At 42.6% G+C, this 22,708-nt stretch overlaps 1 protein-coding gene across 2 annotated transcripts in view; it reads right to left on the reverse strand.

The window, feature by feature from the left end:
* LOC124113428 (SMC5-SMC6 complex localization factor protein 2-like) overlaps positions 1 to 22,708 on the reverse strand; it is a 92,116-nt gene extending 69,408 nt beyond the window's left edge. The window contains exons 1-3 of one of the 2 annotated variants that reach the window (XM_046473774.2): positions 22,584 to 22,708; positions 18,861 to 18,904; positions 15,013 to 15,084 (exon numbers count right to left, since the gene is read on the reverse strand). In XM_046473774.2, coding sequence (XP_046329730.2) covers positions 15,013 to 15,084; positions 18,861 to 18,904; positions 22,584 to 22,606 — 139 coding nt within the window. In that variant the 5' untranslated portion in view covers positions 22,607 to 22,708. Of the gene's footprint in view, positions 1 to 8,311; positions 14,811 to 15,012; positions 15,085 to 18,860; positions 18,905 to 22,583 lie in introns of those variants that run through there. The other variant, XM_046473773.2, reaches the window with a different exon arrangement.

The following is a 22,708-nucleotide window of genomic DNA, read 5'->3' on the forward strand; positions in this document are numbered from 1 at the left end:
AACAGACACACACAACAAGCAAGCACCTCCACTAACAAACACACACAATAAGCAAGCACCTGCACTAACAAACACACACAATAAGCAACACCCGCACTAACAAACATACACAAGCATGCACCTTGAAACAGACACACAACAAGCAAGCACCTGCACTAACAAACACACAACAAGCAAGCACCTGCACTAACAACATACAACAAGCAAGCACCTGCACTAACAAACATACACAAGCACGCACCTGCGAAACAGACACACAACAAGCAAGCACCTGCACTAACAAACACACAACAAGCAAGAACCTGCACTAACAAACACACAACAAGCAAGCACCTGTGAAACAGACACACAACAAGCAAGCACCTGCACTAAAAAACATACACAACAAGCAAGAACCTGTGAAACAGACACACACAACAAGAAAGCACCTGTGTAACGGACACACACTACAACCAAGCACCTGCACTAACAAACACACACTAGCAAGCAATTGCATAATGGACATACACAAGAAGCAAGCACCTGCACTAACAAACACACACAACAAGCAAGCACCTGCACTAACAACATACAACAAGCAAGCACCTGCACTAACAAACATACACAACAAGCAAGCACCTGCACTAACAAACACACACAACAAGCAAGCACCTGCACTAACAAACATACACAACAAGCAAGCACCTGCACTAACAAACACACACAACAAGCAAGCACCAGCACTAACAAACACACACAACAAGCAAGCACCTGCATTAACAGACACACACAACAACCAAGCACCTGCACTAACAAACACACACAACAAGCAAGCACCTGCACTAACAAACACACACAACAACCAAGCACCTGCGTAACAGACACACACAACAACCAAGCACCTGTAGGCTTGATCCCCATATTTCCATACTAGGGAGGACACCGGCCATCAGCTCATTCATTAATCATTGTAGCTATTACCGTATCCTTTACACCAGCACAAACGTCATGGAGACATCATAAATAATTTACCATAATTTGTCCCAATATTCCCATGACCCTAAAAAGGTGTAAGTCATTGAGTTATTACTGTGCGACTGATGAGAAAATACAACTGTAGGAAGGATGCAATACCCGGTAAGTATCCACTACTTCTTCTAGGTGAGTGGATTGTTAGGTGGGATTTGTGGGTGGATTGTAGGGCTGGGATGAGTCCAAATTTACTACCCGGGTACCCGACCCCCTATTACCCGACCCTACCCGGGTACCCACTGTAGGTCTCAAGAGATAGGTACAAAATGTCTGATTGGGATTTTCTTACCATAGCCCTGGCAAAACGTATTTAGATATATGTATTAAACAATCTGGTCATGCATACACTGAAGTTGACTTAAGTTATATCTTTATTCAACCATATGAAAAGTCAGAAGGAATGGGTGCATAGTCAGAAAGAATTTAATAGTAACTTAGAGTGTAACCATAGAGTTCTAGATAATTTTTGTCATTAACAAATATATATGACATGACTAACCCCGGGTCCTGGTAGTCCTGTAATGAGTGAGTGAGTGAGTGAGCAGGTTGAGTCTTACAGGCACATGTCCCTGCGTACAGCACGAAGCAGGTGACGTTAGCAACATCGTTCAGAGAAGGTAGTGAATTGTGTCTGACTACTGAGCCTCGTTCCTGCCCCCCACTAAAGCACACATAGCACATGTGGTGTCTCCTTCGTCAAGTGACTTGGTTTGAAATGTGCCTCTGTTCACCTAGCAGTGAATGGGTACCTGGTAGGATGAGAATATGGTAATATGACTGTTTACCTTCTAGCGCCTCACAGGCAGCTTGGGTTGTATACTCCTCAGGAAGCTGAGAATAAAATTCACATGCACGCTGATCAACTGATTGACTGAATCTTGACTTGTTTTAGCCTGTCATGGGAAGGTTTACGAACTTACAGTCTGGTGATAAGATGTGATGCAGAGAGAAGTATTACTGAATATTTAATGAATAACTTCCAGTGTCTAACAGTTAATTTAGTTTAAATATTAAGCATCATTACAAAACTCATGTTTATATTTAATGCTCAGGACAGCACAGAGCAGTACCAATGGTAAGTTTTTGTATTACAGTCATCAGTGAAATGTCACTAGGCCAAGGACAATTGCAATCGCATACAGCAGTATCAATGTTAACCTTCAAGATATAGAGAATCTCACCCGAGTGAAGCCTCTGAGTTTTTCCACTTTTATCAACTCGTGTTGATGTGAACACACAATGCCATTTAGAAAGTGGTCAAATGTAACAAATTTTACATTTGGGATAACACTTTCTTAATGAAGTAGAGATTCTAGTACTTTTTTAGGTTGAGTCCCGACGGGGATTTGAACTCGCACCGCCAGAGTGAGGCACCTAATCGCCAGCACACAAAGTCGGCAATCTAACCCACTCAGCCACCGAGGCTTCCACTACTAATGAAAGTCCAAGATCACGTACTTTGTGTACCCCTCTGACAAGTGTAAATTGTCACGGCTCCCATGGCCGCAGTGCCATTTAGAAACTCGGGTGAGATTTTATTGATCAGCCAACATCATTCTTCCAATTGTTTTCAGTTTGTAGACAGTAATAAGAAGTGTCTTAAGTGTAAAAAGTACTGCTAACAGCTTCAGTAGCAAAGCCATTAGTGATGTCATTTGATTGTGACGTCATAGTAACCAATTACACTTGGCGGACATGGTCAAATGTGTGTACACTATGAAGATGAAAGGATTCCCTCAAATAATTATTTTATTTAAGGATTGACTGTGTATTTTTTTGGGGTTCATTGAGGTATGAATCAAAAACCGATGTGCAAACTGTATGAATCCGCGTAGCAGATTCTTACCATGCTTACAAAGGTTTGCACATCGGTTTTTCGATTCATACCTCAATGAACCGACAAAAATACATAGTCAGTACTTATAATTAAATTTGACAACGAAAACATATAATAGTTTAACCAAAAGCAGTTTATATTAAAGCAGACAAAAATGACGAGATTGATAAACATTCCCGGTGTAGGAATACATACTGTGGTGTGACATGAATCGGGTGATTGTTTAATTTATGCACATAACTTGACACACCCACACAGTCAGTAGCCAATCAACGGAGAGTAGGATTAAAACAAATTTCATTGGACCTGTCAATCAAGGAAAGAGGCGAGAAGAACTGCAACAGTGAGACCGTAACGAGCCCAAACAAATATGTCCAGAGAAGGTGGCTGTTTCAAATGACATAAGTTCCCTGAAAACGGGAAGACCCAGTTGGAAACATGCTAGTTAGAAATGAAACCCGAAGAAATGAAAGTTGTGGAACCGAGGCGAGCGAGTCTGCACATTTGCTGTTTCATTCTTTCTCGGCCTTCGGTCTCAAGGGTTGTATGGACAAGGAATATGCGTGAATTTCGCTGAATGTCCTGTGCATGGCGATACACGTGAGCACAAAGGGAATTCCCTCGCATGTAATATTAGGATTCCTCGACATTCCCTAGTAATAAGAGCAGTCTGCTTCGGTGGGCGTGGTTTACTTTTTTACATTCATTGGGAAATGAATGCAATAACACGTGACCAATTCAGCTAATCAGAATGCAGTAATTTCAATGAACACAAGGAAAATTTAATTATTTAACCTTAAACACTACTTTAATTCCGGGACTACATATGAACTCCAGATGTTGCCAGCTGCAGTGCGTGGCTCAGTCAGTACAACTGTTGGTGTTCTGTTAAACAATGTGAAAATATAAAAATATCCTCCTACTGATGCAGGCTATGAATTTAGCAACTAATCCGAAGCCATGCTTAATGATTTAAATACATTGATTGCAAACCTGTTAACAAAATAATGTTTTTCTCCTAAACAGCATCTAAAACATATTCAACACTGAACTGAACTGAATTGAGAGGTTCCACTGTACAGATGTGTGAAAGTAGGCAACAGGTGAGCTGGATTAGAGAGGTTCCACTGTACAGATGTGTGAAAGTAGGCAACAGGTGAGCTGGATTAGAGAGGTTCCACTGTACAGATTGGTGAAAGTAGACAACAGCTGGGCTGGATTAGAGAGGTTCCACTGTACAGATGTGTGAAAGTAGGAAACGGGTAGGCTGGATTAGAGAGGTTCCACGGTACAGATGTGTGAAAGTATGCAACAGGTGGGCTGGATTAGAACGGTTCCACTATACAGATGTGTGAAAGTATGCAACAGGTGGGCTGGATTAGAGAGGTTCCACTGTACAGATGTGTGAAAGTATGCAACAAGTGGGCTGGATTAGAGAGGTTCCATTGTGCAGATGTGTGAAAGTAGGCAACAAGTGGGCTGGATTAGAGAGGTTCCACTGTACAGATGTGTGAAAGTAGGCAACAGGTGGGCTGGATTAGAGAGGTTCCACTGTACAGATGTGTGAAAGTATGCAACAGGTGGGCTGGATTAGAGAGGTTCCACTGTGCAGATGTGTGAAAGTAGGCAACAAGTGGGCTGGATTAGAGAGGTTCCACTGTACAGATGTGTGAAAGTAGGCAACAGGTGAGCTGGATTAGAGAGGTTACACTGTGCAGATGTGTGAAAGTAGGCAACAAGTGGGCTGGATTAGAGAGGTTCCACTGTACAGATGTGTGAAAGTAGGCAACAGGTGGGCTGGATTAGAGAGGTTCCACTGTACAGATGTGTGAAAGTAGGCAACAGGAGAGCTGGATTAGAGAGGTTCCACTGTAAAGGTGTGTGAAAGTAGGCAACAAGTGGGCTGGATTAGAGAGGTTCCACTGTACAGATGTGTGAAAGTAGGCAACAGGTGAGCTGGATTAGAGAGGTTCCACTGTGCAGATGTGTGAAAGTAGGCAACAAGTGGGCTGGATTAGAGAGGTTCCACTGTAAAGGTGTGTGAAAGTAGACAACAGGTTGGCTGGATAAGAGAAGTTCCACTGTACAGGTATGTGAAAGTAGACAACAGGTGGGCTGAATTAGAATGGTTCCACTGTACAGGTGTGAAAGCAGGCAACATGTGAGCTGGATTAGAGAGGTTCCACTGTACAGATGTGTGAAAGTAGGCAACAGCTGGGCTGGATTAGAGAGGTTCCACTGTAGAGATTAGTGAAAGTAGGCAACAGGTGAGCTGGATTAGAGAGGGTCCACTGTACAGATGTGTAAAAGTAGGCAACAGGTGAGCTGGATTAGAGAGGTTCCACTGTACAGATGTGTGAAAGTATGCAACAGGTGAGCTGGATTAGCGAGGTTCCACTGTACAGATGTGTGAAAGTAGGCAAAAGGTGAGCTGGATTAGAGAGGTTCCACTGTACAGATGTGTGAAAGTAGGCAACAGGTGAGCTTGATTAGCGAGGTTCCACTGTACAGATGTGTGAAAGTAGGCAAAAGGTGAGCTGGATTAGAGAGGTTCCACTGTACAGATGTGTGAAAGTAGGCAACAGGTGAGCTGGATTAGCGAGGTACCACTGTACAGATGTGTGAAAGTAGGCAACAGGTGGGCTGGATTAGAGAGGTTCCACTGTACAGATGTGTGAAAGTAGGCAACAGGTGAGCTGGATCAGCGAGGTTCCACTGTACAGATGTGTGAAAGTAGGCAAAAGGTGAGCTGGATTAGCGAGGTTCCACTGTACAGATGTGTGAAAGTAGGCAAAAGGTGAGCTGGATTAGAGAGGTTCCACTGTACAGATGTGTGAAAGTAGGCAACAGGTGAGCTGGATTAGCGAGGTTCCACTGTACAGATGTGTGAAAGTAGGCAACAGGTGAGCTGGATTAGAGAGGTTCCACTGTACAGATGTGTGAAAGTAGGCAATAGATGAGCTGGATTAGAGAGGTTCCACTGTACAGATGTGTGAAAGTAGGCAAAAGGTGAGCTGGATTAGAGAGGTTCCACTGTACAGATGTGTGAAAGTAGGCAACAGGTGAGCTGGATTAGCGAGGTTCCACTGTACAGATGTGTGAAAGTAGGCAACAGGTGAGCTGGATTAGAGAGGTTCCACTGTACAGATGTGTGAAAGTAGGCAATAGATGAGCTGGATTAGAGAGGTTCCACTGTACAGATGTGTGAAAGTAGGCAAAAGGTGAGCTGGATTAGAGAGGTTCCACTGTACAGATGTGTGAAAGTAGGCAAAAGGTGAGTCTACCAGTTGTTCAGTGGATCCCTGACCACTGTATTCAACTACTGGAAAAGGCAATGATCCTTCATTTAAACAATACAAATTCTGCAGAGTTCATATGAAAATAAGCGTATGACCATTTTAGTATTAAAAGAGTACCATGAAAATGACTCAATATACCGTGCTAACAAACGATTGTGATTCCCTGCTGTTGAGAACAGCTTATGTACGTGATCACGATGGCAGTTCATGCCAACCCAAGACAATGATGGCCGACCGTAGTAGTGAATGAATGAATGAGAGAGTATGGTTTTACACAGCTTGCAGCAATATTCCAGCAACATCATGGGAATGGATGGCATCAAACACTTTACCCATGTATGACAAGCTAACACCCTTACCGGTGGCCTAACCACACATCCCACCCCACTCTACCCCCACCCCTTCATTCATTAGAAAGTCGGCACCAAACAGACAATGGACAGTCATCATAGTTTTCAAACAAGTCGAGTGAGAGTGAGCGACTTGGGTTTAACGCCACTTTGAACAGTATTCCATTTATAACTTATACCACAGCATGTCAGCTGAATGTGGTTGGAAAGCCTGTGGTGATACAGGTCTCAGACGTTTAACACTTTGGTGAAACCCATGGGCACGGGTATGGTGCTGACAAACCTAGAAACATAATCGGGGAGAACCGGGATTCAAACCCACAATCATAGGTTTCTGGCATGTCCAAGGGACGCAACTCTACACAGCCAATTGCGGCACCTTAGATGACTGGGCTAACCATGCCACCTCCAGCAAGGGGAGATAAAGGACAACCATACACATTCTAACTCTAAAACCGCCTATCAGTGGGTATAAATGGGATCAACATTATTAGGAACAAACTGGCACATTGACTTAATTTTAATTTAAAAAATTGAAATATCAGCAGATTGTGGAAAAAAAGTAAAAAATGACAGGTCCAAGGTGTTTATTTCTGTGTTGAAACCAACAGGCAGTAGGCAGTCGAACCAAGAATCATAATCAGGGTGAATCTCGGATTCAAACTCATGACAAGCAGATCCTGGCACAGCAAAGGAACATAACCCTGCAGAGCAAATTGTTTGACTTTGATAGGGCACGAGTGGCCCTAAGGTGTCCAGTCATATTCTATGCAGAGAATGTATGCCCCACAGATTATTTAACAGATAACTGATCCCAAGCAACCAATGCTTATCGTAATCAGCGACTAGATGGACGGGTTGTTCGGGCCATGTGACTTGGTTCTTAGTGTCACAGAACCGAGACTACATGGGCTGCTCATTATATCAATCACTGGTTTGTCTGGTTTAACTATTGCTTCTTACAAGCTCGATGTAATGACAAACATCTTGCCAAAACAGTACCCACATTCATGCTGGCCCTTGCTGCCAATAGAGCCCTCCTTTACCTTCAGAGGGATTAATCTGAAGTTACCATGGTAACTGGACACACTGACGTTTTCATGCAGGGGTCCACAACAAATAACACACACATGCAGCATGCCAAACTCTCTACTCTAACAACATGCCAACAACCGAGGCTTGACTTAATTCATCTACGAAACTCACATCTAACATAACTTAGCTGACAAAGTCATATAAAACATACTGTCTTGATCTTTAATTGCTGAACATTTAATTAATCAAGTGCATGATAATTTGTTCACTAATCAATGTAAAACAGTTTGAATGGAAAACATGACAAAATATTCAAAAATAAAACTTTTCGAAAGAACCAACAGGATACAGCAGACAATCTTTCAATCAGTGGTTGATTTGTAGAGAAGATCAAGCTTCAAGGAGGGCTTCTAGCTTTGTTCATAACACATCTTAACTACAGTCTATATCAAGAGAGAAGAAAGCCACTTTATCAATAATATATATCAATTTTGTCAAGCCCTATGAAAGGTAAACAGCAAAAGATAAAGTGTTTTAAAAAAATATCAAATATTATTGCAGTTCTCTTTTTCATTATCAATCCAAAAGATCCAATTTCGTTTTTTACTGATGTAGATCATGTCAGCCTCGATGTAAGTCCTACATTGAGAACTTATGTAGTTTAATAATGAAATAAATCCAGCCTCTCACCATGCAAACAGACCACCATAGGAACATACAACAGTAAATGCTCCCCAGCCAACCTGACTACCCTCCCCAAGTTATTAAAACCAGCTTACCACATGGGTGACTCATGCTTCCTGAGCTGATGGGGGCATCTAGGGAGCTCCTGCCACGACTCTGGGAGCACCGGGTCGTCATAGCAACAGTTTTCAGTTTCTGGCCAAGTCCCGTCTTGGAGGCAATGGTTCCTGTAGGTCCTGAGAGAGTCCTTACCAAAGCCTTCATCAACATCCTGGCTTCTTCCTGTTTCCTAGCTCTGGCCTGAAGTCGGGGATCTCGGGAGTGTTTTCCACCGGACTGGGGAGTATTGGGTCCTGGTAAGCTCGGGGGGTCTGGTGTCTTTGGTGTGTCTGGAGTCTTTGGGGTCTCAGGAGTCCTAGAGACATCGGATTGTGGGGTGCTTGGAGGAACTGTGGAAGCAGTTTGGCTTGAACTAACAAGTTTGGCAGGGTCTTGAATTGGAAGAGCGTGTTTTGTTACTGGCTGGAAAACTTCTATCTTGGATTCTTCCATTGCCTCGATGTCCATTGGGGACCCGCTTGAGGAGCTGTATGGAGACGGGGCATCGTATTCATCACTGTCATAATCCTCATCTGGATTGACCACTGGCGACTTGGACACAGACTGGGACACATGCTTAGATACATGTTTTGGCACAGACCTTGAGGATTGTTTTGGCACTGCTTCTGCTAATTTGGACATGGATTTTCTTAAAACAGTCTTCAGCTGTCTTAGATATTTTGACTGAGAGGCTTGTTGGCTTTTCACTTTACATCCTGGATCTTTCACTAGTCTAGAGGAACTTGCTCTGGTAGCCTTCTGACTCGACTTCTTTGATATCGGGGCAGCGGTCAATGATGGAGATATTGGCTTACTATCATTGATGAGTGAGTGTTCCGGGGGAGGCACTGGCTGAGGGACTGGAGTGGGTAGGTAGCTACTTGAAGATGTAGTTGGGGAGTGGGGAGGTGGTGGTACTGGCAAGGGAATGATGCTGTGTAGGAGGTTACTGGAGAGGCCTTGTGAGGATGCCGTTGGGGACAGTATAGGAGGAGGAACAGGCTGAGGAACTGAGGTTGGTGAAAAAATACTCAACAGTCTTTGTGGTGATGTTGCTGGTAGTTCTTGAGGTGGAGGAACTGGCAAAGGCACATACATTGGCAGGATGTTGCCCGAAGGAGGGGACTGTTGAGGTGGTGGGACAGGTTTGGGCTGGGATGTTGGTAGAAATCCACTTGAAATTCCTGGAGGAGAGATTGGTGTTTGATGAGGTGGTTTGACAACTTGTGGGTGAGGAGACTGGAGAAATCCACTTGACAGACCTGGAGGTGATCTAATTGGTGACAGATTAGGTGGTGGAACTGGTTTGGGCTGTGAAGTCTGCAGATATCCACTCAATACTTGGGGTGATGTAATTGGTGATTGATGGGGAGATTGGACAGGTTTTGGCTGTGAAATCTGATGGGGTGATGGGATGGGTTTTGGCTGTGATGGTTGTAAAAATCCACTCAATAACGAAGTGGGTGATGTCATTGGCGACGGAACTGGCTGTGGTACAGGAGACTGTGATGTTAATGATAGTGACGAATCTCGGGACACGGAGGTCTGCTGCAAGCTACCGGACATGAATGAAGGAATAGGCGAGAGCTGCAGTAACGGGACAGGCAAAGGTAAGATTTCCTGTTGACAGTCACTGGATGATCTCGGGGAGATAGCTGCTGGTGAAAGCATTGGAGATGCAACAGCTTGGGTAACAGAGCATTCCGCAGGTACTGTTCCTGGTGAGGATTTTCGTACAGGGATTTTCATAGGCTCTGTCTCAAAAAATGAAACTTGAGCTTTAACAGTTGGCAACGGAGTAGGGGATGTAACTGGACAGATTTCAATCTGCTGAGAACTTCTGGCGGGCCTCGATGGTGAAGCTGGAGGCGACAGCTGAGCTGGTGGAACCCGTAGAGGAACCCTGTTCTGCTGAAGTTTAAATGAAACTTTATGAACAACGTTCTTTTGTAACTCTCCAGGTGACTGCGGAACTTCCGTTTGTAAAACTGACTTTGATGAAGAAAGATTAGCTTCACTTTTTGTCCCCTGTTGACCTTGAGAAAGTATTGACTGTTCCTCAGTCAGAACAGACTTAGGAGATGAACTCAACAAGAGGGTTCTGGAAAGTCTCTGTGAGGATGCACTTGGTGACTGTTGAGGAGAAGAAACGGCCAAACCTACAGAACCCTGCTTTATGTCTGGTGATCTCTTGTCCGCTGTTGGTGATGGTGGAACAGGTTGAGGCACTGAACTGTGCTTTGTGCAAGAGGAAGGACGTTCTGATGCACATCCTTGATCAGGTTCTAAACTCATCCAACTTGTGTCTTCCTCCAAGCTTATCGTCTGTTCATCATCTTCATCATCCAAATCCATGTCCACCTCTTCATGGTCTGAAAGGCACTCTGAAGTGGATACCCTTATGAGAGAGCTTCCTACTTTTGTCTTGGACTTCAATTCAGTGTTGGAAGCACTGACAGAACTAATCCCAGACTTGGATTCTGAAGAGGCACTGGATTTAACAATTACATCCTTCAACTCTACTACTTTATGAATCTGCTTAGCCTTTGCAGGCTTGACCCTCAGAGAGACTGGCAATTGAATGACCCGTGGTTTTAAATCAGTACTTTTAATTGGCGATGGTGTTGAGGACTTCGGCAGAGGAATATTCCAGATGTCTTGTTGTGTCAGTGCAGAAGAACCAGATGATTCATGAGTATCGTTTGGAGAGTTTTCATTCAAATGTTTCTTCGCCTCTGAAACAGGTATATCTTGTTCATCTCCACTGGGATTAGAGATTAGTTCATCATCACCAGGCTTAGAAGGGTTTGCCGATTTGGAATGTTTCTGAAGAATCTTGGAAGAGAGAGGTTCAGGTGACACCTGCTCAAAGGAGCTTGAAGTAGAAGGGGATGGTTTAACTACCTCTGTCAAAGATGTGGATTTCTTAAGAGGCGTGTATTCTTTAAGAGGCCTCCTCCTTGACTGCTGTACATCATTCCAAAAACTTTTCTTTGGAGAAGAAGCAGGAGGTCGAACCAATCGGATGATAGATGAGGCAGCAGTTAAGCCTTGCGGAAACACAGACTTCTTGCCTGGTGACATGATTTGGACCGATTCTCCTCCAGGCGATGTTTTCTTTTTAAGATCACTCTCAGAGTGGATGATCTGTGTTTTTGATGGTGAAATTGGAGTCTGCTTTAAGATTGTATTTTCGCCTACTGTCACTGGATTTGGTTCTTTCAGAAAAACAGTCCTGGTCATCCATGGTTGACATTTTGGGTCTGTAGCCCCATCGCTGTCAGTTCTGGAATTCCGAAAAGAAGGTTCATTACTTACTAAAGGTAGAGATTTACGATTTGGTTTGAGGTCAGTTTCTTCTTGGCCCAAACTATGTTTTCTAGGACTACCATCTTTTAGCTTGTAGTCTTTATGTTCTTGGAGACTCTCAGCACCTCCAGATAGTCCAACGCTAACCCCAGATTTGAGAGTTATCTGGAGACTTTGTGTAGCTTCAACTAAGCTCGAGGAGCTCTCATTGTCCTTGACTGCAGCTTTTCTGGCTTCAAGAACCAATCGCCAAGCAGCCGCCTTCTTTCGTTCTTGCTCCTTCCTTAATGCTTGCTCTTTTGCATTCATCTTTGACCTGTAATTGAATCGGTCATAAAACTGTATCTTACTCCTAGCAGCAGACACAGATCGACTTCTGCTTCTGTGTGAATCAGACAATGAACTAAACACATGTCTTCCATATCCAAACTGCACTTTGGGCAAGGTCTTTCTCGGGGAATATACAGTTGGTAACCTTCTATCCTCAACTTCAGAATCAGAACTTTCATATGAACTTGACCTTGACCTTCTAGCATCATAGGTTCTCTCCCTTTGCTTTCTGTCCCTGCATCTCCTCTCTCTGGATCCTGAGACGTTACTACGTGTAGGTTTTCTAGAATCACCCTGAAGGGAACTGGATCTCAGTCTTTTTCTACGTCTACTGTGGGTATCATCACTTTCCCGGGAGCTAGAGCTTTCACTGAAGGAGTCACTATACCTCTTGCCATTCTCACTTGAACTTGAACTTCCTGTTGTATACTCTCGTTCATGTCTGTGACTGTCTTCACTAGAGGTGGAGGTTTCAAATGTTTTCTCACGTTCTCTACCATATCCATCCTCACTCTCGCTTGAGCTTTCAAGCCTTAGCTTTCGCTCTCCAGGGTATCTTTCTTCCCTTTCACATGAGCTAGAACTGTCAATGCTTTTCTTACTTTCTCCGGTACATTTTTCTTTCCTTTCACTTGAGCTAGAAGTTTCTTCTGGTTTTACTCGGTCTCCAATAGATTTGTCATCTCTTTCTCTTGAGCTGGAACTTTCAACTCTTTTCAGTCTGTATTGACGATATCTGTATTTTCTCTCTGCTGAGCTACAACGTTCCACTGTCTTCTCTTGCTCACCACATCTGTCCTCTTGTTCTCTTGAGATGAAAGTTTCAACTGTTTGCAATCTGTCTCCATGATATTTATCTTGTAAGCCAAAACTGTCAAACAGTTTTTCTCGTGCTCTATATTTGTCTTCTCTCTCTCTTGAACTGGAACTTCCCATTGTTTCTTCCCGTCCAAGATAATTTTCTTCCCAATCTTGTGAGTCAAAAGTTTCAAAAGTCTCCTCTCCATCTCCACAATATTGGTCTTCTCGTTCTTTTGAGCTGGAATTTTCATCTCCCTTCTTTCGGTCTCTTAAATATTTGTCTTCTCGTTCTCTTGGGCTGGAACTTAAATCTCTTTTCTCCCATTCTCTAAGATAATTGTCTTCCCATTCCTGTATGTCATAACTTTCAACTGTTTTCTCTCGTTCTTCATATCTATTTTCTATCTCTCTTGAGGCAAAACTGTCAAATGTTTTCTCACGGTTTCTATGACATCTATCTTCTCTTTCTCTTGAGCCTGAACTGTCAACAGTGTTTTCTCGTTCTACACGATATCTCAAAATGTCCCCCCTTTCTCGTGAGCTGGAGGATGCTGCAGCTGTCTCTCGTTCTCGATACCTGTCACCCCGCTCTCTTGACGTTGGCCTATTTTGTGAACCAACTCTGTTTTGAACCTCAAAATCAGACTTATCTGGGGAGCTAGATATGGCTGCAGTCCTTTGTTCAATCCATTTGCCTAATAAACTTGCTTCTCTTTCTTTACTGGAATATTCTGCTCTGTGATAACCTATTTTCCTTTGCCTTTGCACATCTCTTGTATGTCCAGTGCCACTTTCTTCCGACAGGGAACGACCTAGCTGTTGAACCCATTCTTGGTCTCTTTCCAATGAACTAGGCCTCCGATGATATGCCACTGCATCTCTCCTTGATATGTGTCCTCGCATTGATATGCCTGTGTCTCTAGGCAGGAGTACTCTCCTGTCCATGCCATACCTCTGTTTGGACATTTCAATGTGGAGTTCATGACAACTTCGCCTGGATGGTCTTTCTTTACCGCCCTCTCCATCTTTCACCCTGTGTCTACTCCTGCTTCCTACTTCTACACGGACATTGGATGAATTATTCCTGTTATCATCACTTTCTTCAGAAGAAATGTCACTTAATTCCAGATCAATTCCTCCGACATTCTCGGGTTCAGATTCCTTAAGGCGTGTCTTGTCTGAACCCTCATTCTTTTTCTCATCAGTTGGTCCTCTCCCCACAACCAACATGACGTCATCTTGGGATGAGTCTTGAGCCTTTAGCCGAGGTGGACGTCTTCCCAGTTCTGACCTTTCTGACTTGCTTTGCAGCTGACTCTTTCTGATTCCAGTGTTCAATACATTTCTTCTCCTGCTCCCAGAAGTCTTCCTTGAATTAGAATCAACAGCAGTCATTCCTTCCTCGGGAATCCAACTTGCTTGCTGCCTTCTTCCTTTGTCAACCTGACGAGCCCTGTCTCTTGAATCATCTCGCCTCTCAGAAAGTCTATAACTTCCATATGTCCTTTCCTTCCCTCTAAAGTCTGGACGAAATCCCTTCCCCCTTGATCTGAAACCAGATGAACTTTCCCTAAAAGTATTTCCATAGGTACCTCTGCCCCGGAATCCTCTTCCTCTGCTTTTCTGGATACGTCCCTGAAATCCTCTGTTAAAGCCAGGCCTTGTTGTAATCCGTCCACGACGATCAGGGTCATTTAAGGACTGTCTCTGCATTCTTTCATTCAGCACAGTCATCTCACTGTTCCCTGACCTGAACTGATTATCTGGAGGCTTTGTATACACCTGTCTATGCACAGAATCACATTTATCAATATTTAACAAAACAGAAACCTGCTCTACTGAATCATAAAACGTGGAAGTCAAATTATCATCATCTTCATTCCGGTCAATCCTTCTTCTTCTCCGAACACCCTCTTTGTCACATGTCCTAACCAAAACATTTTGACCTCTTGATGATCTTCTGTTAAACCCTCTGAAAGGAGGTCTTCCTCTGTACATGCCTCTCTCTCCACCCCTAAAAGCTCCTCTGCCCCGGAATGGCCGAAAACCTCTGTCACCTCCTCCTCCTCCTCCACCTCCTCCTCCTCCTCCTCCTCCTCTCCCTCTCTCCATGGCCCAGGATCTATACTAGGTACATCCACAAGCTTAGGTCGGAGCATACATAGAAGCACATGATACAACAGCAATTCCCCAACCCAGTGTGTTAGGCAGGTATTAGCAGACGGATACGTCAGAGGTCACAGGCAGAATTCCTTACCAAGAAACAAAACTTCTTCTTCTGTGTCGCTGTGTGGTTTCTGCTTGCTTGGACTGGCTACTGATTTGGTCTCTGCAAGTAGAGCATGCACAGCATTCAAGGATAAAACAAGGCAGTACTTTAGTGTCTAATGGTCTAGTGCAGATCGTTAATGTCTCAGGCTTTGTCTAGTGCAGATCGTGAATGTCTCAGGCTTTGTCTAGTGCAGATCGTGAAAGTCTCGGGCTTTGTCTAGTGCAGATCGTGAATGTCTCGAGCTTTGTCTAGTCAAATCGTGAAAGTCTCAGAAATGTCTAGAGCAAATCGTGAATGTCTCGTGCATCTCGGGCTTTGTCTAGAGCAGATAGTAAATGTCTCGTGCATATCTCGGAAGTCTAGTGCTTTATCTAGAGCAGATTGTGAATGTGTAGAGCAGATCTTGAATGTCTACTGCAGAAGTGTCTGAGTGAATTAAGTGAATGAATGTTGTTTAATGCTGCCGTCAGCAATATTCCATCAATATCATCACAGTCTGTGCCACTAGCCACTATTCTAAAGCCCAAGACTAGTGAACGACTGGTGGTCTAGTTAGTCCAGCTAATTAAAATCAACAAACAACACTAATATCTACAGAAAATCATGCTAAGATCCAAGTTTGGGCTAGTATACTCAAATCTTTTTGACACAGTGACCTGACATTATCTTAGTTTGGACAAGAAAACACTGATCATGACAACTGACATGCAATATCAGCCAAGTCACCATGTCTTACCACCCAATAATCTTCAGACATCTCTTACAAAAGCAGGGGGCGCTACTCTTCCCCGGACTCCCCACGCGGCATACAGTCTGACACAGCAGGTCTCAACAATAGGCTGGCATCTTCTTCAGCCGTACAGACACTTCTACAGACACTTCTACAGACACATGCTTTCCTTTGTCTGTTTGTTATTTTAGGCCGCACTCAGCAATGTTCCAGCTATATGACAGCAGTCTGTAAATAATCGAGTCTGGACCAGACAATCCAGTGATTAACATCATGAGCATCAATCTATGCAATCGGGATACGATGACATGCATGAACCAAGTCAGCGAGCCTGACCACCTGATCCCGTAAGTCGCCTCTGACGTCAAGCATAGTCACCTTTTGTGGCAAGCATGGGTTGCTGAAGACCTTTTCTACCCCGGATCTTCACGGGTCAGGAATCTAAACGATGACATGCATCAACCAGGTGAGCGAGCCTGACCACCCGATCCTGTTAGTCGCCTCTTACGGGTGGCTGATGACCGGACAACCCCCCATGCAGTAGTTCAGTACAGTGCTATTTTGCAAGGATAGAAACTAATCCGCAGTTCTGGGATTTTTTTATTTTCTACCAAATTGAATTGGGATAACAATATTGAAAAAATAACAAATATACACACTTAATCTATCCTTGAAGGTTCTACTTAACACTGCAAACATTGCTTATTAAGGAAATATCAACCGCAACCTTTATAAGACATTATCCTACCCTATGTTACAAAGTCAGTGAGTATTGTTTTACGCCGCTGTAAGCAATGTTCTAGCAATATCACGGCAGGGCACACCACAATTGGCCTTTACACATTGTACCCATGTGGGGAATCAAACCAAGGTAATTGGCGTGACAAGCGAACACTTTAACCACTAGACTACTCAACCTCTCCTATGTAACAGAATCGAAGAATGTATACAGAAAGCAATCTCCACTAAGTATCTCATCCAATGTTCCATACTGAAGGGTGGAACAAAACAATGAGACCCCACCACCCAGTGAAGTTGGTTGGTTGTTTAACGCCGCACTCAGCAATATTCCAGCTATATGACGGCAGTCTGTAAAATAATCAAGTCTGGACTAGACAATCCAGTGATTAACATCATGAGCATCGATCCACGCAATTGGGATGGATGACATGCATCAACCAAGTCAGCGAGCCTGACCACCCGATCCCATCAGTCGCCTTTTACGACAAGCATAGTCACTTTTTACGACAAGCCTGGGTTGCTGAAGACCTATTCTTCCCAGGAATCTTCACGGGTCAACTTCTCATTATGCGATGAGTTACCATGGATACTATTGTGCACCTCGGGACTCAGTACGTTTTTTCTGCGTCCATTCTCTACATTTGTGTGTCGCGTAAAGCCCTGGTCCTCACAAACCAAGAGTCATAAGTGAATCTCAATCTGACCCCCGACCAACAGATAATGGCAGGAGTGACTGTAGGAGCTGTTTTCACAATTGTGGTTGTATTGGAATAGCAGCCCACACAATAGTACTGGAATAGTATTCAACCACATTTTAGGTTCAATAATGTCATATAATCCATTTTCCTCCCTCTTGCTACTAAAACTAAAGGGAAGTAACGCTAATGTTTTCTGTTGCATAATTTGTTTTATTTATAACTAAAGACAACTGTTGAAACTATTGATTGTTATCTATACTATCGACAATACCATTGGCATGTTTAACTTCCTATCTATAATGTACAATCATAGGGCACACAATTGCCATACATCGAAACATTGTTACACCCCAAGACACTGGTCTGCTGCTGCACCTTAGTCCACTGGGTCACCAGTGGCCTCTGTTGACTGCGAAATAAGCAGTGACAGAAATTGGCACTAGTCCTACAGTCCTTGCCAAACTGCCCATTAGTTAAGGTATCATAAGGACTAGTAGAAATTTGCCATTTATAAGGGTTTTGCTATATGTTACCATTATACAGACTAGTGGACTAAACATGTTAGTTTCTAACGCTGAATAAGGCCAAAATCAATGTTTTAGGTCTAACCGACTGTCTCTTGATTGGTTGACAATAGAATGGGTGGGGCTCGAGTTGCATTACTGCACCGAAAGATGCTCATGAAATTAATTTACTGACAGTTATATTTGGTAAAACACGCGAATTTTTTTTTGAAAAACTATAGATTCCAATTGAAAAGCACATTGTGCCTAGTAAGGGTTTCTTTTCATCCCTAAATTCTTATCCTTACTTATCTTAAACAGTTGCTGATTGGTGCTTCTAAAGACAGCGTGCAATGACCATACACCTTTCTCACAATGCTAGGTTCTGCAACAATGGCTTCCAGGAGAGGATGCCGCACACAAACGTGTAGAAATTACAGATATTGTTAATTTACAGATTTTCGAGTAAAAACACTTTAATGTAAAAAACAAGAAGGTACAAAAATTGAATACCCACTAAAAACCAACCCATGGCTAAGAGTTCCTTAGAGTTCTAGAGTTCTGATTATCCAGACATACGACAGAGAGAAATATAAGCCGTGGGCTGCAGATGTAGAGACTAGACAGTAGATCAAAGGACTTTCGTTGACATGGGTGTGACAATGATTCATCAAGGAATTTCAATTCAGTATGCCAAGTGTCCATGGTGTGCAATAAGCAGAATCCTTTTTCAAAATGTGAGGTGAGGGGAGGTGAAATTGGGTTTAACGTCGCGTCCAAGATTATTGCACTTATATAGCGACGTGCATGCACGTGTATGTGTGTGTGTGGCTGCTTGTACTAGTCCGGACTGATGCCGATTTATAGTGCTAGCTCACTGAGATACCATGCCGCAGTTTAACATGAATACCCCACTCAGACACAGTATACTGACTCCGAGCCGACCAGTCCTTGTTTTAGCCCCTTAATGCCGAGCGCCAGACAGGGTAACAACAAGTACAATCTTTTAACGTCTTTTTGTATGACGCGGCCCAGGATCGAACCCTGGACCTTCCGCTCTCCGGGCGGACGCTCTACCACAAGACCACGGAGGCGGTCTTTTCAAAATGTGAAGTCCTTATGTTCCCAAATAAATTTAATAAGTAACTAGAATCCACCTACCTGAAATACCCGCAGCCTTAAAGAATTTTGATATGCACTGCAACCTGGAAGAAAAATACATGACCTAAAGATGTGATAGAAACAATGTGAACCAAAAGGTTTTATAGGTCTTAAATCAAACAGAGAGGCTTATGATGTAGTTGGTATTACATGCTGAATAAACGGACATGGATGAGTCTCTCATCGCAGTCTTTAGCCAATAGTCAAAGCCCGGTCTAGCAAAATTCTGCACGGTCTAATAAGCACACAATAACATTAAATATTACTGAAAATCACGCTAAGATCCAAGGCTGGCTCGTAGTATCAAAACTTATTGACAGAGACTGTCTCCCAGTGTTCAGGTGTCACTGGACGAAGTTACCCGGTCCTGGCCTCCTTCAGTTGGTGTTGTATTCAACTCAAGCGACACCTGGTGTTCAAAATTCTACTTTTTTCCCTTAACCTGCAATCCTTTTTATCCAGGGGAGGTAACTTACTTTTGGTCCTGATCAAGATTTTATTTGTTTCAATTAGTGGACAAAAGCCTCTTTAATCATTTATCACTCTTAAGATGCATTCTAAAAGTACTGTGTACAATTTGTAATTGCATCTTAAGAAGATTTATGTGAAGAATTGTTTAACTTAGATCTGATCTGAACCCTGTGCCAATGAAAGTGATCATTCATCAACATGATCTGTGGGAAACTGACACACGCTTCGTCATAACAATGGAGTCTTTGTGAACAAAAAATGTTTGTAAAGACAAAAAGTGCCCATTTTGCATTCTTCCCAAGGACTTCCATAGTGTCATGATTGAAGATGTTAAGAACTTATTCAACACATTCCAGCACTTTCAAAGAACAGGTACACTAGTTCAGACACATCAGAACATAACATTCTGTGACTTTAGCCATTAGTCTCAAGCCCAGCATAAGACATTGGCACTAGTCCTGTAGCCCTTGCCAAACTGCACAATAGTTAAGGTATCATAAGGACTAGTAGAAATTTGGCATTTTTAAGGGTTTTGCTACATGCTATCATTATAAGGACTAGTGGACTAAAACAGTTAGTTTCTATCCCTGATTAGCCCGAGTCTAGTAAGATGTTGTTCAGTCTAGTAAGCTGAGCTATTGATAGTCTGCAAGATAACACTGAAATCTACAGGAAAAGATGCCTTTAGCCAATTTTAGTCTAGTGGCACAGACTGTCATAAGCAGTTAAAAATAAGGGTGAGATGCACTTTTGCATTCACAGCACTGAGAATGTGTGTACACCATACATGTTGACATAAAGACATGTCATATAGTATGACAATTAGGTATTTGATAATATATCAGATACTCTGTACACTGAACCCTTGATAACCCAGACCCTGTCTTTCTGAAAACGCCATCTTCGGGCTGGCTTCTGCTTGGAACACAGGAATACAAAGGGACATAACTCTTTAACCAGAATCTGTTATTCTGCAGGGGTGTTCAAAAACAAAATTTCTAATTGCCCAGCTTGATTTTCAACTTGCCCTACTAAATCAGAGAAAAGAAGAAAACTTTAACTTTCACAACAAAACATTATTAACTGAAGCAACAGTTAATGGGAGATGTGCAGAATCGAATATTGACTAGTCAGGTACTTCATCATCTTCCCGAGGCAAGAGAGTTAACAGACTATAAAAGTCCAGTTTCCACCCTTGCCGAACTAGGCTGGTATTATGGAGTTAGATTTTGGCTGGACTAACGAGCCTATGCATAGTCCAATCAAAATCGCACACCAAAATCGAAATCCGGTTCGTAAACTGTCATGCAGATTTCGGTTGATTGCAGGATTTGCACAGCATTTGCACCACTAACTCGTTGTCAACAGATTTTTTCCAAATCTATTCATGTTTTTAATCAAGGTGCTCATTTTCTCACAATATAGATCTTGATTGTCCATCAGATCGTCTTGACTGGGCGCCGCCATTTTGTTTGAAGCAAATGCAAGTGATACGAGAGGTGGAATCTAAATGGTCCATAGGAGAGGCATAGAAGGGATTTGACTCGTAAAAGCCACTGGTGGCGCTACGATCGAGCCCAGGAATTCCAGCCTAGTTTGGCAAGGGTGGATGGAAACTGGACTTTTAAAGTCAGTTAACTCCCTTGCCTAGGAAAGATGGTACTTCATCTGCAGTTGACAAACATAAGATGCATGTTCTCTGTTTCAAAGTTAATATCGCTGATTTTCATAATGGTCCGAGAGCAACTAATTACATTTCCCACTTGCCTGGGACATTATTTTCACGGTCAGGCAAGTCGGGCATACTAATTGAACACCCCTGAATTCTGGAAACTTGTTAATACTGGTGACTCAGAGAGAACGCTGGATTACCAAGGGTTCACTGCACACAAGGTACATGAGTTCTCAAACCATTGTTAGCTTAATTCACTAACATTATGAGTTCTAACAAACCCACGGGCTTATAGATGCAAATATGAATAATATAAATTAATCCAATTGAACATTAAAATGACCATTTCATTCTGATCCAATACGTGAAAGTTAAGACTATCCATGGCCCTTAAACATGATTACAAGAATTCCATATATATCTAAAGGCTTTAGACATAAATGAAGAGAAGTGAAGTGCAGTGTGCCAGGTGATGCAGGCCTTTTCGGTAGGTCAAAGTGCAGGAATAGAATCTAACAGTTTTAGCCCACTAGTCCTTATAATGATAACATATAGCAAAACCCTTAAAATGGGCAAATTTCTACTGGTACTTAGGATACCTTAACTATTGGGCAGTTTGGCAAGGACTATAGGATTAGTGCCAATTTCTAACGCTGAAAGTGACAACCGTCAGACTCCCATCGTACCATCTAGCACAACAATGATCACACACATGATAAGTAGGATTAGAAATTAACATTAACCCGGGGCCAGTATAAATTCCTGTGGGCTAGTACAAATTTCTAAATTTCCCTATTGTTTTAATATACAATGGCATTTTATCATTACCAAGGCTTGTGAAGCTTTTGAGTTTAGTTCTAACCCTGAATTAAACAAAATAAACAAGGATATTCCGATAAAGTTTGTTCTTTCATATGTTTCCAGTTTCCAAAAGAACCTGGAGCCCCTGACCAAAATAAACTTTTTTGTCTAAAGCTTATATTACTAATGGTCTTGTCCTTATTTTTAAAGTAAATAAAAGAATAGCCTATAGAATTGAACAGGTAAGTACATTCTCCATGTTGTCATTTAACAAGTTTAACGAAAAACTAACTTCGAAACATTACATTAGATCTAGTACAAACTGAACTAGGACAATCCATAGATCAGCATGTTCACCTTGGCAAATGCATCACGTCTGTTTGGAGAAAGTCGTAGTCAGATATCGGGCCACATATGCACCCTGAGGTATGCTATGTTAATCTAAGTCTAAACATGTCCAGTCTATAACGGGAACAATACGAGGTACGCTGTGAAGTGTTTGTTGTTGCACTATCGACCCACTTCCTTTTTTTCGAAAGGAAACTTGCGCTGCTGAACTATTGTTCAACGTTCGTGCAAGATAGTCCTTCAAGTCACATGCCTCCGACCATCCAACTAGTTATATGTATATTGTCCTTGAATAAAGTAACGACCATAGTCTACAAATAATTTTCAAGTTAGTATGGATCAGCTGATTTTGTATTTGCCCGTGTTATGTTCTTTTTTCAGTAGTCATGCCATGTATTCACCAGATTCTAATTTATTTCTAAAGCATGTACCCTGTTGACGATTTCCTCTTCATGTTCGTTTTTCAGAAAATATGCAATTGTGAGCAACTGTGGCATGATAGTGATCACAGTGCACTCCTTCCTGAACACATCCTTCACTCTCCCGCCATTTTGTT

This window comes from Haliotis rufescens, unplaced genomic scaffold (assembly GCF_023055435.1).
Source record: "Haliotis rufescens isolate VD_foot unplaced genomic scaffold, xgHalRufe1.0.p SCAF_27, whole genome shotgun sequence".
In the NCBI taxonomy this organism is placed as follows: Eukaryota; Metazoa; Mollusca; class Gastropoda; order Lepetellida; family Haliotidae; genus Haliotis; species Haliotis rufescens.